Genomic DNA, 17,541 nt, shown 5'->3' on the forward strand with positions numbered 1-17,541 from the left:
GAGGTACTGTTCCTGCAACCTTTGCATGGCATTATTGTGGCTCTGCAGCAGGCCCAGGATGGGCATGTCATCTGAGGAATGGGAGGTGCAGTTGTTTGTTGCGAACCAAGCGTAGGATTTCTGCAAAGCAGTCCCCAAGCCTTTGCTTGGTTTCCCCGATGTAGAGGAGGCCACAACGGGTACAGCGGATGCAGTATACCACATTGGCAGGTGTGCAGGTGAACATCTGCTTGATATGGAAGGTCTTCTTGCGGCCTGGGATGGGGGTGAGGGGTGTGGTGTCAGGGCAGGTGTAGCACTTCCTGCGGTTGCAGGGAAAAGTGCCACATGTGGTGGGGCTGGAGGGGAGTGTGGAGTGGACAAGAGAGTCATGGAGAGAGTGGTCCCTCTGGAAAGCAGAAAAGGATGGGAATGGAAAAATGTCTTTGGTGGTGGGGTCGGATTGCAGATGGCGGAAATGTCGGAGATGATGCGTTGGATCCGGAGGTTGGTGGGGTGGTACGACGAGGGGTATTCTGTTTTGGTTGTTTATTTTGGGGAGGGGGTGTGAGGGATGAGTTGTGGGAAATGCAGGAGACACAGTTGAGGGCGTTCCCAACCACTGAGGGGTGGGAGAGTTGTGGCCCTTGTAAAGTGAGGACATCTGAGATGTTCGGGAGTGGAATGCCTCATCCTAGGAGCACATGCGGAGGCAGAGGCAAGGGAATAGGGGATGGCATTCTTGCAGGAATGTGGGTGGGAGGAGGTGTATTCCAGGTAGCTGTGAGAGTCGGTAGGCTTGAAATGGATATTAGTTTCCAGGTGTTGCCAGAGATGGAAACAGAGGTCCAGGAAGGAGAGAGATGTATCAGAGATGGTCCTGGTGAACTTAAGGTTGGGGTGGAAGGCGTTGGTAAAGTAGATGAACTGTTCGAGCTCCTCCTGGGAGCATGAGGTGGCGCCGATACAGTCATCAATTTAATGAAGGAAGAGGGCGGGTTAAGACCAATGTAGTTACGGAAGAGAGATTGTTCCACATAACCTAGAAAAAGACAGGCATAGTTTGGGCTGAGGCGGCTACCCACAGCCACCCCCTTTGCCTGTAGGACATGGGATGTATTGAAACAGAAGCTGTTAAAGGTGAGGATGAGTTCAACTCGGTGGATGAAGGTGTCACTGGAGGGGGACTGGTCGGGCCTGTGGGATAGGAAGAAGCGGAGGGCCTTTAGGCCGTTTCATGGGGAATACAAGTGTAGTCCTGCCTGTTTGCCCTGGACTGACCCTTCCCTTCCCTAACTCCCCACCTATGTGTACCTTTACTGACTCCACCCCTGCCTCTTTGACTTGTCTACCTCCTCTCCACCTATCTTCTCCTTTATCAATCTTCTGTCCACCTTCACCCTCTCCATATTTGTTTCAGAATCCCCTTCCCCTCCCTCATTTCAGAAGAAGAGCCTTGGTCCGAAACATGAACCTTCCTGCCCCTCTGCTACTTGGCCTGCTGTATTCATCAAACTCAACACCCCGTTATCTCAGAGTGGATATAACAGTGCTCTAACTGTAAGAAGCTGAATTACTTTGCGTGCAGATGTAAAGCCAGAAAGAATCATGACAAGCCTATGATGATGGCTGCTGAGAAATGTTAGCCAGTGTTATGACAAAATACATTGCTTTCAATGGGTGAAATTGTCAGGTCTAAACATGATAAATAGTTTGTCACTGTTCGAATGGTATTTGCATTCAAAGGAAAGCAGCAAGCAACACTGAACTTTCAAATCGGCACTTTTATTTTGTGCCGTATTATGTGCTTTGCAGACTTGTGTGAATTGCACAAATTGGTGACCCAAAAATGAAGCTCTCAAAGATGAGAGTTAGGCTGTATGATGGAGCAGTCCTCGTACCAAAAAGGACAAATAAAGCTGAGAGCCCAGTGCAGTGTAAAGAATGAAGATCTGTAATTCAATATAGTAGATGTGAAACAAAATCCACTGTGTTCAGCTGAGATAAATCTAAAGCTTGAACTGGTATTTGTACATTTGTCAGAAGATAGATCGTGTATTTCACTGACTAGGAAACGATTAACTGTTGAGCAGATTCTTTGTGACATCATCTAATGTAGATGAAACTTTGGGACTACTTGCTGAGGAGGAGTGATAAAGAAAGTGACAGCTTCTACAGACTGGATTAGCAGCATGTTAACAGTGAATGAAACCTGGAAAGCAGTATGTGTTGATTGAAAGAATCTGCATAAAGCTTTGAGGAGCCCTCATTACTTGCTATACTGCTAACTATTGAAGAAATTTTCACAAACTGCCAAGGCAAAGGTTTTTACTGCCTTCAGTGTGATGAATGGTTACTGACAATTGATGAAAGCAGCAGTTTTCTTACGGAAGTCTAGATACCATTTAGGAGAAACAGATTGTAGCATAGGCTGTTTGGCATTTCTACTGCACTGGAAGAGTATTATTGAAACAATGAGATGGTCAGTGATCTTTTCAAAGTGGAGACGATTATGGATAATCTATTAGTCTATAGATGGAGGGAGCCTGTGCAAGAAGCTTTTGCAGGACACTATCTGAACATTTTGTGACTGTTGGAGGGATCTTGTCAGATGAACCTGAATCTGAACAAAAATATATTGCAATTGCAGTTGCCTGAAGCCCAGTACATATGCATGCAATCATAGGAAAAGAGCTTCTTCCTAACCTTGACAGTGAGATATAGTAGAGATGTAGTGACTAACAGGAAGGCAGTAATTTGTTAAATTTGTGAATGATGCAGCAAAGCTCTTTTGCCTAACTTGCCAGCAGTGTGAACGTCTACATTAGCTCACAGCTAAGGATATGCAAAAGTATTGGGGCATAGAACATGAAGCAACACTCTCAAATTAAAAATCTGGCAATGGCAGCTTGACGTACTCTGAAAATTATCAGTTGAGGCATTGAACTGAAAGAAAAATGTCTTATTCTGTTCGAGCACTTCTCAGAGGAATAACATACCCTGGGGAAGGGGGCACCACCCAATAATGAGCAGATATTAGACAAGCTGTCAATTATAACTTCGACAGGCGTCATTGAAAGACCTCGAATGCTTTAGATGCAATGGGACTAGTTACAATTAACCCAAAATTTTTGTAATAAATGATAACTTTATATGTTGACCACAAATTTTGGAAATCGTTTTCCACTGCAAATGATAGTACATACAATTATTTTTGTTAATATCTAGAGGAATACCCTTGGAATACTAGCTGGCTAGCCATAGTCATGTGACTTCTACTTCTGTTAAATGCATTTGTGCAGCCTGTGGAACAGAAGGGGTAGATAATGTAGAGGCCTCTCCATCCAAATGCTGAAACAGATATGGAGGATGCAGCACAACAGGAAGTTGGAATAGAGGTTGAGATGAGGGGAATTTCACATGAGAACCTGTGCCATTTCAGAGCTACACTCATTTAAAGCACCTCATTAGTTACAATAGTCTGGCAGGCTAGTGAATAGAACCAGCATTTTGGCGTGTAAACCCTTCAGTGCTTTTCTGTGTGGCGCTCCATCGAAGTCCTTATGGGTACCCTGCAGTAGCAAAACTGCCTGCATGCCCCATCTCCTTTGTTACGGTAAGAGTATTTTTGTGATTTGAACCTAGATTGCATTCACCTTTTTTAATAGGTTAAATTATTGGTTCCTAATCATTTAACAAAGGACAGCATTTGCCAAGGCATAGCTAGACAATTGCAGATAAACATTAACAGGATTGAGAGACTGTATTGGAGTATTTCCTAGATTCACAAGTTAATCTAAGAACAGCATTGGTAGCAAACTTCACCCTCTAAGATTGCTAATGACAGAAAACCAAGAGTATACTGGAAAGCCAGACATGGATTTAGGTTCCATGTGGACATTTCGGTGCTGTGGCTACTTTTGATGCTTGCTAACTTCATTTTTTATAACCTCCTATAAGGTGATGTGTAACAAAGCCAGAAGTTGGTGATGACTTACTGGAATAGTTTTGGAATCATAGGTCGTGATTCAAATCTAACGTCAGAACCTTGAGAATACAATCTGGATTGATGTAGGAGATGATGGTGATTTTTGTGATAAAGTCACTGGACCAACAATCCAGGGGGTCAGGCTAATGCTGTGTGGGCAAGTGTACAAATCCCAACATGGCAGACAGTGGAATTTATGTTCAAGTAATAATTCCAAAATGTAAAGCTCGTCTCAACAATAGCCATGACGACTACAGTTGATTTATTAAAAAACAGTTTATTTCACTAATTCATTTTGGAGAGGAAAATTTACCTTACCTGATTTAGCTTACGTGTGACTCTAGATTCACAAAAATTGATTTAATTCTTAATCGTCCGCTGGCCTATCAAACCAATAGGTTTAAAGGCAATTCATGATGGCCAACAGATACTTGCCTTGCCAGCAATGCCCACAACCCATGAAAGTGGCAGAGATAGACTAAATGTGAGGTAGCAGAGAGAAGATGCGGCACTTAGTATTGTGGAGTACATAACATCGTGAACCTGCCTGTGACATTGCTGAGCATTTCCCCAGAACACTGACTGCACTGTCCTACATTGGAACTTCAGATACGCTGACATGGTCTGATGCTGTGGTCTGTAGTGATCCCAAGGATAGAGGATGGCCCTCCTCTGCACACAACCTGGAAAACAGGGAGCTAATGTTCTTTTTTCACCCATCCTTAGGGCTGGTCTTCTCACACAGGACTGTGAAGAGCAGCTGTGGACTGACAATATCTGACCTGGTGCATAGCTGTGTTTATACTCATGGTGCAAGTTCAGGGAATGGGCCAAACCTATGCTGCATGCAGCATCACTAATAGAACCTCACACCTGATGACAATGAAGTCCTTACCTATAATGGAGATGGGGCGATGCTCCCATAAGCCCAGTTTCGGCCTCATTTCAGTGATATGCTTCTCCCAAGTTTTTGCGCATGTTCCAGCACCTCCAGACCATGTTCCCTGCACTTTCAGGTAATCTGCCCTGACCGTGGAAGGGATAAAGTATCATTCAGCCCAATTCCCAAAGAACATGGCCTTGCTCTTACCTTGATTTATCTTGGTTGCCAAGGCAGTTCAAACTGATCGCAGATGCTCATGAGTCTGTGTACTGGCAGCGGATCTGAGCAGAAAATGGTGACATTGTCCATGCACCGGGAGGCTTTGACTTGCAGGCCTCTGAACTTGAAGGGTCCTCAGAACCGGACCCGAAACGTTAACTCTGTTTTTTCCTTAACAGTTGTGTCACAGCCTCTTGGTAGGTACGGCTCCTTCGAGGGCAGTATGTAGTGGCACACAAGACCGGGCTTGCATGAAGGATCTCACACGCGGTGCCCTTTTCACCACTAGCCAAGCTATGTCTTGGCACATAATGGAAAGTTCTGACAATGAGACGTTGTTCCAAAAGATTTTGACAGCCTGCTCAGGGAGCCACATGACAGGATTCATCCTCTCCTTTTCCTGCGGGTCCTAAGGACAATACGTGCTTCTTGCTGAGCCTCTCCAGCAACTTTGTTTTTGTGAAGGATATTTTCTGGCTTTGGTGCTGTGGAACCTCCAGGTGGTTGGACCGTTCTATGTCACCTGCCCTTTTACAAATTTTTCCAAAGAAAAATACATTTGACCACAAGCCCATTGAGAAGTGGTCGGCACTTAGTGTCCTTAAGACCTGCAGGAAAAGGAGAGGATGAATCCTGTCATGTGGTTCCCTGAGCAGGCTGTCAAAATCTTTTGGAACAATATCTCATTGTCAGAACTTTCCAATAAGTGCCAGGACATTGCCCTTTTCACCACTAGCCAAGCTATGTCCTGGCACTTATTGGAAAGTTCTGACAATGAGACATTGTTCCAAAAGATTTTGACAGCCTGCTCAGGGAACCACATGACAGGATTCATCCTCTCTTTTTCCTGCAGGTCTTAAGGACACTAAGTGCCGACCACTTCTCAATGGACTTGTGGTCAAATGTATTTTTCTTTGGAAAAATTTGTAAAAGGGCAGGTGACATAGAACGGTCCAACCACCTGGAGGTTCCACAGCACCAAAGCCAGAAAATATCCTTCACAAAAACAAAGTTGCTGGAGAGGCTCAGCAAGAAGCACGTACTGTCCTTAGGACCCGCAGGAAAAGGAGAGGATGAATCCTGTCATGTGGCTCCCTGAGCAGGCTGTCAAAATCTTTTGGAACAACGTCTCATTGTCAGAACTTTCCATTATGTGCCAAGACATAGCTTGGCTAGTGGTGAAAAGGGCACCGCGTGTGAGATCCTTCATGCAAGCCCGGTCTGTGTGTGCCACTACATACTGCCCTCGAAGGAGCCGTACCTACTAAGAGGCTGTGACGCAACTGTTTCTGGAATGTGCCTTTGCACAGAAAGTCTAGAGAGCGGGTGGTTTTTGTTAGGGTTTATCTCGCAGTTCCGTGATGCAGGATGCCATGCTCTGCGATCTGTGCCTTGGGATACACGTGTAAACAAATATCAAATGCCCCTGGAGGACCATTGAATCAATGAAAGACACACTTTGGTCTGCCCGAAACATATTGGTCTTTCATTGCAACGAGTTGACCTCGACCAAGTGTTACAGACCGGCAATTGCCAATGTCCAGGACTGCGTGTCGTACTGAGGAACACGCTAAAACTTAAGGCAGCTGCTGCCAAGGCCTGTGGGGGAAGACCATTGTCTAAGGCCTTTTCTGAAGAAGGGTCTAGGCCCGAAACGTCAGCTTTTATGCTCCTGAGATGCTGCTTGGCCTGCTGTGTTCATCCAGCTCCACACTTTGTTATCTTTATAATGGGAGTCTGTTTAGTTATCAGAGCCTCAAACATCAGTAAATATTGTCCTGTATAATACCTTTGGTTTGTTTTGGAACTGCAAGAAATGCCAAATTCCAATGTTTGTTTCTTAATCACATGCAGAGACTGTACAGAACTATTTCAGTAACTGTGTGTGTGTGTGTGTGTGTGTGTGTGTGTGTGTGTGTGTGTATACTTTATTCATAGAAAATGTTATCTTTGCAATTTTTTAAAAAACTTACTATCTCGTAGTCTGGGGGAGTGAGAAACGTGTTTGGTGTCTAGTGAGTAAGGTTGTGTCACCAGTTTTGGATTGTTGTCTGTCATTGGTAAGTTTCGAAGCAACAGGAGACCTTACCCCCATGAAATGGTCTTCCTGCAATTTGTGGGAAATCACGGGAGCTTCCAGTGCCTATGATGATTTCCATCTGCAGAAAATGTTCACCTGCAGCTTCTGATGTACCTGGAGCTGTGGATGGACTCCACATCGAGTAGCCATAAGGCTAAGAATGTTTGTGCATAGCATGTTTAGTGGGCTAGTCATACCATTAGTAAGGTCTACGCAGATTGAAAACCAGGAAAATGAGTAGACATGGGCAGGCAGTGTAGGAGTCCCTTGGACCCACTCCCTGCACCCCCCCAAACAAAAACAGGTATATCATTTTGGATACAGTTGGGAGGTAGCCTCTCAGGAGAAGCAGCAGCCAGATCAAAGGCACCATGATCACTAGTTTTATACAGTAGAGAGGGTTGAAGTAGCAGTGTGTTAGGGCACAGGAATTTCTGTGGCTTTTGGGAGAGACTCTAGGATAGTGTGTTGTCTCCCTGGTGCTAAGATCACAAATGGCTCTAAGCAGGTCCAGGATATTCTGAAGGGGGAGGGTGAGCAACCAGAGGTTATGGTTCCTATGATACTAATGACATGGGCAGAAAGAGATCTGAGGTCCTGAAAAGAGAGTTCAGGAATTTGGGTAGGAAGTTGAAAAGTAGGACATCTAAGGTTATAGTCTCAGGATTACTTCCTATGCTGATTACCGATGAAGCTGAGATTGGGCAGATAGTGCAGTGAAGCACATGGCTAAAGAGCTGGTGTTAGATGGAGGGCTTCAAGTATGTGGATCATTAGAATGTCTTCCTGAGCGGGTGGGATCTGTACAAGAAGGAGATGTTGTACCTTAGCTAGAGGGGCACCAGCATCCGGATAAGGAAGTTTGCGACTGCTACTCTGGAGAGTTTAGACAAGTGTGACGGGGTGTAGCGGGAACAGGAGCAGTAGGTCAGCAAGTAACATGACCAAAGAAGAATCTGAGACCAAATCCGTAAGACTAAGACTAAGAGGAAGAGTAGATAGGGAGATTATTAAACATGACAGGACTGGCAGTCTGATGTGTATTTGTTTCAATGTGAGGAGAATGACATCAGATAAAAAGAGCGTTGAGCTTGGATGAACACATACATACATTTATGATGCTGTAACTATTACAAAGACTTGGTTGAGAGAGGGACAAAACTGGCAGATTAATGATCTGGGATTCAGATGTTTCAGGTGAGATAGAGAAATGTAAAATTGGTTGTCGTGATTGGAACAAGATCAGGCAAATGGACTTTGGAGAGTGAGTTCCCTGAATGGGACTGTTTGTTTGGTCCAATCAGGGAGTCTGCAGCGATAGATATAAACAGGAGCCTCAGGTAGTTCATAGCAGAACAGTTTTTGAGAATAAATTTCAAGTTCACATTGGCGAAAGTATGAAAGAAAATCCACTGTGAAATTTGATGGTATTCAAAGTCTCACCACGTTTTGACTCTTGGGGTAGGTGGAGAAATTGCTAACAAGCTTGTTTGAACTGTCTGGGCTGCATTTATTATCTACTCAGTATTCAGTCTGTGTATTGCCAACATATACCATTCCAATTTGGTATATTAGAATATGAGTCTTACATGATGTAGATTTTACTGCTCTAGCACTATAGTGTACTATTCATTTTGGTCAGAACTGTGGAACTTCATGGGTAATTCCCATGGATCTCTCAATTTGTATATTTTAACTTCAAGTAACTGGTCCCTAGCCAGATCATGACAGTTGCAAGCAGTATTAATTGTTGGGCATTAAGTGAGCCTGCTACATCATATTTGATGTAGGGCATTTAAACATCAAGCTGGCAGGTACTTTGTGAGTTGGCCTGTTCTATCATGCTGAAAGTAGTCACATTTATGAAAAGAAACCAACTTGCAAAAAAATGTCTAGCATTCACTACACTTTTAATGACATAACTGCAGTGATTTGATCACACCCTAGTGAATGCAACTTAATCCTTTTATAACCAGTTTAGTGAGAACTAGAGTCTTTCTGTTGTTCCCATGGTAGTTACTAGTTTTAATCGCTTTGTATTTGAGTTAACAGAGAATGTAGTGCAGAAATCGGGAGTGATTATTTAGCGATAGTGTAAGATTTGAACCTTAACCTTGCAGATTGCTGCTTTTCTCATTGAAAACAAAGCCTGATACTCCATTTCAGGATTTTGTATGTGCTTCCCCTTTGGATGTCTGTGTGTTTCATAAGAAAATTTCTTCAAAGCCAATGAATAGGTTTCTGTTGTTGGAAAAATGCATTCAAACAGTCGCTCAGCCAATTACAGCAAGAGCTATTCTCATCACTATGGACACAGCAGTTCACATTCAAAGCAAGGGCGGTTAGCAGAGCCTGCTGGGAAGCTCAGCTGGCCTTATCAACCATGCTTGTTACGTACTTTTAACGGCTTCTTGAGTTACTGATTTGAAACACTACAGATTCAGGTTTCCAGCTGCATTACAGGAATTAACAATGGAGCATGGCAGCGTTCACAGAGTTTCCTTTTGCAACAGATTTTCAAATGTTCTTGATTCTTTTTATCTCACAACTTTTGGTAAGGTGCAAATAGCACTGAGACATTTTATTTGGTCCGTTCAAACTGTTGATTATGTTACTGGTAAATGTTTAAAATGGCAGTTCCATGATCACAAGCATAGTACGACTAGACAAGTAATGCAGAGAACACACTTTTGAACTCCTAGTTTAAAAGTTTTAAGGCTAACTTGAATTGTGTAATAAAACTGTGTACTTTTGAAACACTATGATTTGCCTTGGGGAAATAACAGCAGGCACTGTGCAGTTTTCTCCATGGTGTAAATGGAAAACGTAATTATTTTGTTTGTACTTTTTTTACATTATCCTTCAATACTCGTAATCCAAACTATCACTAGAGTTTCAAAATGTAAAATGTGATGCACCATTCACCATATAATTCAATTGTATTGATAGGTATCATTGGTATATATGTTTTAATCCAATAAGTGATTTGTATTATACAACAAACACTTAGAAAAGGCATGTTAAAAAGCCTACAATCTGATTGGTTTGGACTCCGGTTTTGCAGAAATGTTATGTAAATGTAAGTTTTTAGTGTCTGATATTAATTTTGTGATTCAGAGTACATTGATGTTTGTGATATAAACGTAAATGTCGATATCAAAGTCATTGAAAATGTATAAGTGTAATTTTTGAATGTTCCTTTCAATCCATTATCAAAAATTAGTCTGTTACAAAATTTATAGTAACCACTTACTTATAGTGCAGTATTTTAAATATTGAAAACAGCAATTGAAGATTAAGCAGTTATTGGATCACCATTATAAATTGGACAGAATTTTTTCCTATACTATTTCAAGAGATATGAAGGTCCCTGGTGATGCTAGCATTTATTGTCCATTCCTCAATGCCCTTGAACTGAGTGACTTACTCAGCTGATGAGCTAAGGCCTCAATACAGCAGCATCATACTGCCATGTGGCTAATGCAGAAACCTGGCTTCAAGAGAGGCAAAGATAGCAGCTCAACACCCTTGAATATAGAATTTTCAGGCATGATAGACAAGGGGATAAAAGATGGCCGATAGTGTTATTGGTTAAAGTATCAAACGCAGTTTGTAATGGTAATGATATTTTAAATGAAGGATCAACCCATGTGGGTTGAACTCAAACAAAAAAGACCACACTTCAATAGTGGGAGAGATTTTGAGGAGCAACTATGCAGGCATGTAAACTGTATAGGTAATTAAACTGTATTTAATAACAGTTGTGGACTGCAACTGTCCAGATTAGCTGGGGCCACAAGCAGTGTGAAAGGCACAGAGGGCACAAAATTCTTGAGCTGTATTCAAGAGAATTCTTTCAAAAAGCATGTAACAAGCTTAATGAGCAAGGGCACAATTCTAGCTTCAGTCTTAGGAGATCAAGCTAGGTAGGTGTATGAAGTAGTAATGAGTGACCATTTTGGGAGCTTATGACCATTACATAGTTAGACATGCCATTATTATAGAATGTGACCAAAGTAGAGCAGGAGTAAGAGTTCCAAACTTTACAAAGCTGAGATTAAGTCTGGACAAACATTTTTGGAGGAAAATCAGTGGCAAAACAGTGGGAGGTATTCAAAAATTAAGCTTTTTGGGCACATTGTAGACATTCCTCACAAAACAGAGTGCCAAATCTAGACCCCTTTTTATGAAGAAGCAAACTAGGTAAAATAAAGCTGATGAATAGAGCTTATGACCATCTCAGCAATGTAATCTTTTAGGAAAATTAGGAGAGTATAGATAGGGTGAAGTGAAAAAGGAAATTGTCATGTGAAAAGATATTGGCTGGTAAAATCAAGGGAAATCCAAAGATGTTTTATCAGTACATTTATAGCAAGAGAATGATTTCGGGAAAGGTAGGTCTTATTAGAGATATGCAAGGTAACTTGTGCGTGAATGCAGAAGATGGGAGCAGGGTTATTAATGAGTACTTTGCCTCTGATTTCACAGAGAGCAGTGATACAGTCATTCTGTTTAAAGAGGAGATTGTGAAATATTCAGTAAAATAAGCATAATTGAAAAGCAAGTACTAGATGACTGACCTCTTTGAAGATAGATAAATCTTCAGAGCTGTATCAATTGTATCTGAGGCAAAGAAAAGCCAGAGAGTACATAGCAAATGTTTGGAGGCTCATTTCCAGTACACACTAGATACATGAGGTCTTCGCACATTGTGCCATTATTCAAAAAGGTGAGAGAGATGATCCAGAAAGTTATAGGGTGGTCGTTGTGACCTCGGTAACGGAGAAATTGCTAGAATCAATATTAAGAGATAGGATTAAGAAAGGCATGGATTAATCAGCATGATTTTGTTCAGAGTTTTTGTTGAAGTAACAAAGAGTATTGATAAGGGTAATGTAGTGGATATTGTCCATATAGATTTTAAAAACAGCATTTGACATGGTCCCACGTGGCAGACTGGTAAGAAATTTTAAAACTTGTATCACACAGGGAATGTGATGAGTTGGATCCAGAATTGGCACAGTGGTAGGAAACGAAGGGTAATGGTTGACGGAAGTTTTTGAAAATGGGAAGCAGTTTCAATTGGTGTACTGTGCAGTTCAGCATTGGGTCCCATGCTGTTTGTGGTATATGTGAATTATTTAGACTTAAATGTGCAGAGTGTGAGCAGGAAATTTTGCAGGTGACAAAAAAATTAGCTAGATAGTTGACAGTGAAGAGGGTGACTGTCGACTGCAGGATAGTATCAATGGTTCGGTTGAATGGGCAGGTAATTATCAAATGGAACTCAATCTGAAGAAGTAAGTTCGTGCATTTAGGGAGAACAGCCAAAACAAGAGAATGTACAATAATTTGAAAGCTATTGGGAGGGTTAGAGGAAGTGACAGACCTTGGAATGCATGTTCACAGGTCCCTGAAGGTGGCAGAAATGGTAAATAAGGTACACAGAATGCACACGGGATTCTTTTCTTCATTGGGTGAATAATTGAACAGGTGTGTTATCCTGGAACTATGTAAGACACTTGTGAAGCTACAACCCGCAGTTAATCTGCAATTCTAGTCATCACAATGCAGGAAGGTAATAATTGTAAGGTAACCATTGTCTCCTGTCATTCTGTGGCATTATCATTGTGGAATCTCCCACTTTGAACGTCCTAGGATCAACATCACATTGAGTAGAAACTGAACTGGAAGAGCACACTAATATTGTGGCTACGAGAGCAGTTTGGAAATTAGGAATTCTGCAGCAAGTAACTCACCTCGTCTCTGCATTATCTGTTCACCGTTTACAGAACACAAGTGAGGAGTGTAATGCTGTCTGGTACTGTGCTACATCAATGCCCCATCTGCAGCAGTTTACATGGCAAACACACTGCAAATGCTGTAAGCAGATGGCCACATTTGAAAGTGAAAGGGGAACAGTCGTTACTGGTCAGACGCCCCACCAGGCCCATGGTGGAATGGACCTCAGGCCTCTTTTAAGATGTGGTTTTAGTGCCCAGCCTGCATTAGCAAAGCTGTTCCATGTAGTCCAGAAAGGGTGAGTCGCATCATTGTGCCTTGCTGTGCCCTTCTCGGCTGGAGTTGACAAAGAGATTGTCCTGGATGCAGGTGAAAAGGGACATCTACAGCAGTCTTCTAAGGATAAAGGTGATGATCAGAACAGTCATTAGAAGGGCCAGCCGAGAAACATGATATATTAATGCACCTTTTGAGCCAGAAATGTGAGAGATAAACTCATAGAACCTGCTTTCAAGATGGATGAGCTGAATTTGGATTTAAAAACAAAGAACAAAGAAAATTACAGCACAGGAACAGGCCCCTCCAAGCCAGTACTGATCGAGATCCTCTGTCTAACCTGTCATCTGCTTTCTAAGGGTCTGTGTCCATTTGCTCCCTGCCCATCCATGTACCTGTCCAGATATATCTTAAAAGAGACTAATGTGTCTGCATCTACCACCTCCAATGGTAATGCGTTCCAGGCACCCCCGCCCCCCCACCCCGCGTAAAGAATTTCTATGCATATCTCCCTTAAACTTTCCTCCTCTCACTTTGAACTCATGACCCCTAGTCATTGAGTCCCCCACTCTGGCGGGGGGAGAAAAGCTTTTTGCTATCCATCCTGTCTATACCCCTCATGATTTTGTAGACCTCAATCAGGTTCCCCCCTCAATCTCTATCTTTGTAATGAAAATAATCCTAATCTATTCAACCTCTCTTCATAGCTAGCACCGTCCATACCAGGCAACATCCTGGTGAACCTCCTCTGCATCCTCTCCAAAGCATCCACATCCTTTTGGTAATGTGGCGACCAGAACTGTACACAGTTCCCTACAGGCTTTCGTTACTACCTCTTTTCTGTCCAATATTTGGTTCTCGTCCCCCTGCCACATTAGTTTAAATCCTCCCCCACAGCATTAGCAAAGTACCCCCAAGGACATTGGTTCCAGTCCAGCCCAGGTGTAGACCGTCCAATTTGTAATAGTCCCACCTTCCCCCAGAACCGGTTCCAATGTCCCAAAAATCTGAACCCCTCCCTCCTGCACCATCTCTCAAGCCACGCATTCATCCTGGCTATTCTTTTATTTCTGCACTGACTAGCACGTGACGCTGGTAGCAATCTGAGATTACTACCTTTTGAGGTCCTACTTTTTAACTTGGCTCCTCACTCCCTAAATTCTGCTTGTCAGACCTCATCCCGTTTTCTACCTATATCAATGGTTCCTATATGCACCACGACAACTGGCTGTTTAATTTTATTGTTTTATTTTGCCATTCTATTATTAGGTTGCAAGCAGTCCCTGCATTTTGCAAATAGCAATTAGAACTGGGTTTTTTTTGTAGTCCTTAATCGATTGTGTTGCTGAATAAATGTAGCAGTATCCATCTGATTGTTTGGTTGATATCTTCTGGGAGATCTCACTTTCCCATTATGTGTAAGTGTAGACGTTCTTCTGACTGTTGGAAAAAGTAGCAGTCAGTGATTAAATCATATGACACTAAAGTTAAGTAGCTCTTGAGGCTTCCATCAGGATAACATATCTGAGTAATGAAAGCAAAGTATTTCAGATGCTGAAGATGTTTTTTGGGTCCTCTTTCTCTGGCACATGGCAAACTGCATTGGTGCTGCTTCACGCGAATTGGAAAAATTAATAAATTTTGCTTCCAATTTGCATCCCCTTTCTTGCCTCTGACTCCTCTTTCTTCTCTCTTGGTGTCTTGGGATTCAAGTCCATAGCTCCCTGAAAGTGGCCACACAAGTAGATAGGGTGGTCAAGGAGGCGAATGGTATTGGTCAGGGATTTCACAAGAACCACGATGTCATGTTGCAGCTTTATAAGACTTTGACCAGGCCACACTTAACAGTATTGCTTTCAGCTCTGGTTGCCACATTACAGGAAGGATGTGGAATAGTTGGAGAGGGTGCAGAAGACATTTTCAAGGATGCTTCCTGGGATTAGAGGTAAGAGCTATAAGGAGAGGCTAGTAAAACCTGGATTGTTGTTTGGAACAGCAGAGGCTGAGGGTAGACTTGATAGAAGTCTGTAAAACTATGGGATGCATAGATAGGCTTGACAGTCAGTTCTTTTTTCCAGAGTTGAAATGTCTGTTATCAGGGGGCATGTATTTAAGGTGAGGGGGAATAGTCAAAGGACGTGTGAGGTGCAATTGTTTTTTACCGAGAGTGGTAAGAATTTGGAATGTGCAGCCAGGAATGCTGGTGGAGGCAGATACAATAGGGATGTTTATGAGACTTTTAGATAAGCACATGAGTATGCAACAAATGGAGAGAAATGGACCAAGGGCCAACAGAAGGGATTAGTTTAATTTGGTGTCATGTTTGGCACAACATCATGGGCTGAAGGGCCTGTTCCTATGCTGTACTATTCAATATTTTGTGTAAGATAGCACTCACTACAGTTGACCTATTTTCTGCTGCTATTATCTGGCATTTAACATCTTGTCTTCTGCATCAGCATTGGCACTCCAGAACACCCGCATATTTTCATTTTTCTTTATTTTGGATTGTGGACCTAAATGGGATAAGGCTGTAAACCAAGGACCGTAAAATGAGTTGCTACATGTTGAAAATGTCTGAGACCTGTTGTCAGTTACATTAACACTGATGCTTTGTTCAAGCAGTGGAGGAAGAGGCTGTAGACGTGATCGCCTAGCTGGTTGGTTTCATTGCAAATGTTTCATCACCCTCCTAGATAACATCGTTGGTGCGCCTCCAGTGAAGTATCAGTGTTCTGCCCCGCGTGTTATTTATATGCCTCGGTTTGCTGGGGTGGTTGGTTTTACTTCCCGTTCTCTTTCTCAGTGATTTGTACGCAGCGTCTAATTCAGTGTGTTTGCTGATGGAGTTCCGGTTGGAACACCAGGCCTCCAGGATTTCCATGACATGTCTGTATTTGGCTTGTACAATTATGGATGTGTTGTCCTAGTTGAGTTTGTGTCCCTCGTTGTCCATGTGTACGAAGTGGAGGAAGATGTTTGAGGTCCAGTGGCACCATGGGCTTATAATCAGAGTGAACTGGAAATTTAGATTACAGTTTGTTACAAAATTTATATTAACCACACACTTGTGTTACTAATTAGTTATTTAGATCAGTTGTGTGAGCAAGGAGTCTTCACAATGACAGCAACTCTCTTATTGGCCCATGGACAGCTTGTACGTGAATACTACAGAGGCAGAAGATCTCTGACTGTAAGATACAGCGTTTCTTTTCCTCTGTGCAGTGAAGCAATTTAGAACTGAAAGATAGCAAATCATGAAAAGATTAGCTATAAGCTATCGTCTCTAACCAGTGACTAAAACACTGAATAATTAACATACCAGGCTGCCCTGTTTCTTTAACAAAGAACCAAAACTATTTGAATACAAAGATCAGGGATTAGAAGATATTGGAATAAACAAAAGAGACAACTCATCAAATCTTATGGACTGGTGCTATTGAACTGTGTTTCCCTAATGTTTTTCCGCCATCCGTAAGTTCATGTTTGCCTGTGTGTGTAGGGTTTTAAGAAATGATTAGAATTCCAGCTAGTGAAGTTATATGTTGATCTGTTTTTTTCTTTATTCATATTTGGAATTGATTTCTTTATAATAATTAGTTCATGGTAAGTATCAATGCCTTGTCAACCTGAGCTCATCGGACGGGTAAGTTGCGCAACTTGATTAAGTCTTTTGTGACCACTCCAGGGGTAGTGGGTCTCAAGTATCAGTGCTCTTTTCCAAGTGAGTCACGCCAACTCCCTTTGCCTTTTATTCTGAGGCATCTTTTCCAAAATGGTAGCTATGGATTAGTTGTGTAGGATAGGAGTCTTCACCCTGACAACACCCTTATTGACTCCTGGGCAGGCAGACAGATTGTGTGTGAACATTACAGTTTCTGTAATTAGTTCTTTCCAAGCCTTTTCTATTTTTGTATCATACCTGACTGTGCTGTGAAATTTCTCAGAATATTCTGCGAATTGGGAGAAATCCTTAGGAGTCTCCTTGTGATCCTTCTGGCGTCTATACCCTTTCACTCTTTCACTCTTTGAAGGCATGCGTAGACTGCTAATTTGCCCTGAAATGCTTGAGCATCCTTTTAGGGTACTGTTGAACTTGTGAGAAGCAGTATCTTACAGAGCTTTTCTTAACAGACCAATGCATTATCTTGACATCATGTTTAGCTTCTGTGTCTTGACTGTATCTATCAACAGTGCAGTTCAAAGATTTCCAATGTCTGAGGCCATCTACAGTTAGGAAGTTGGTTCCTTGTGAGTAAAGAGCAATGTTTGGCCATTAGAACTTCTTTCATCCTTGGAATGTCTTGAGGCTGCTCTCATTTCATATGGGTGTGATTGACTGGGTAAGAAAGCAACAATTACATCAGAGCAGAT

The 17,541-nt window shown here is 42.3% G+C and overlaps 1 protein-coding gene across 2 annotated transcripts in view; it reads left to right on the forward strand.

The window, feature by feature from the left end:
* Nucleotides 1-17,541, forward strand: part of rgs3a (regulator of G protein signaling 3a) — a 243,603-nt gene that overhangs the window by 12,631 nt on the left and 213,431 nt on the right. The window contains exon 1 of one of the 2 annotated variants that reach the window (XM_059638191.1): nucleotides 9,518-9,703. The exons of the other annotated variant lie outside the window; for it this stretch is intronic. Coding sequence (XP_059494174.1) covers nucleotides 9,629-9,703 — 75 coding nt within the window. The 5' untranslated portion in view covers nucleotides 9,518-9,628. Of the gene's footprint in view, nucleotides 1-9,517; nucleotides 9,704-17,541 lie in introns of those variants that run through there. 2 annotated transcript variants of the gene reach the window in all.

This window comes from Stegostoma tigrinum, chromosome 29, assembly GCF_030684315.1.
Source record: "Stegostoma tigrinum isolate sSteTig4 chromosome 29, sSteTig4.hap1, whole genome shotgun sequence".
NCBI classification, from domain to species: Eukaryota; Metazoa; Chordata; class Chondrichthyes; order Orectolobiformes; family Stegostomatidae; genus Stegostoma; species Stegostoma tigrinum.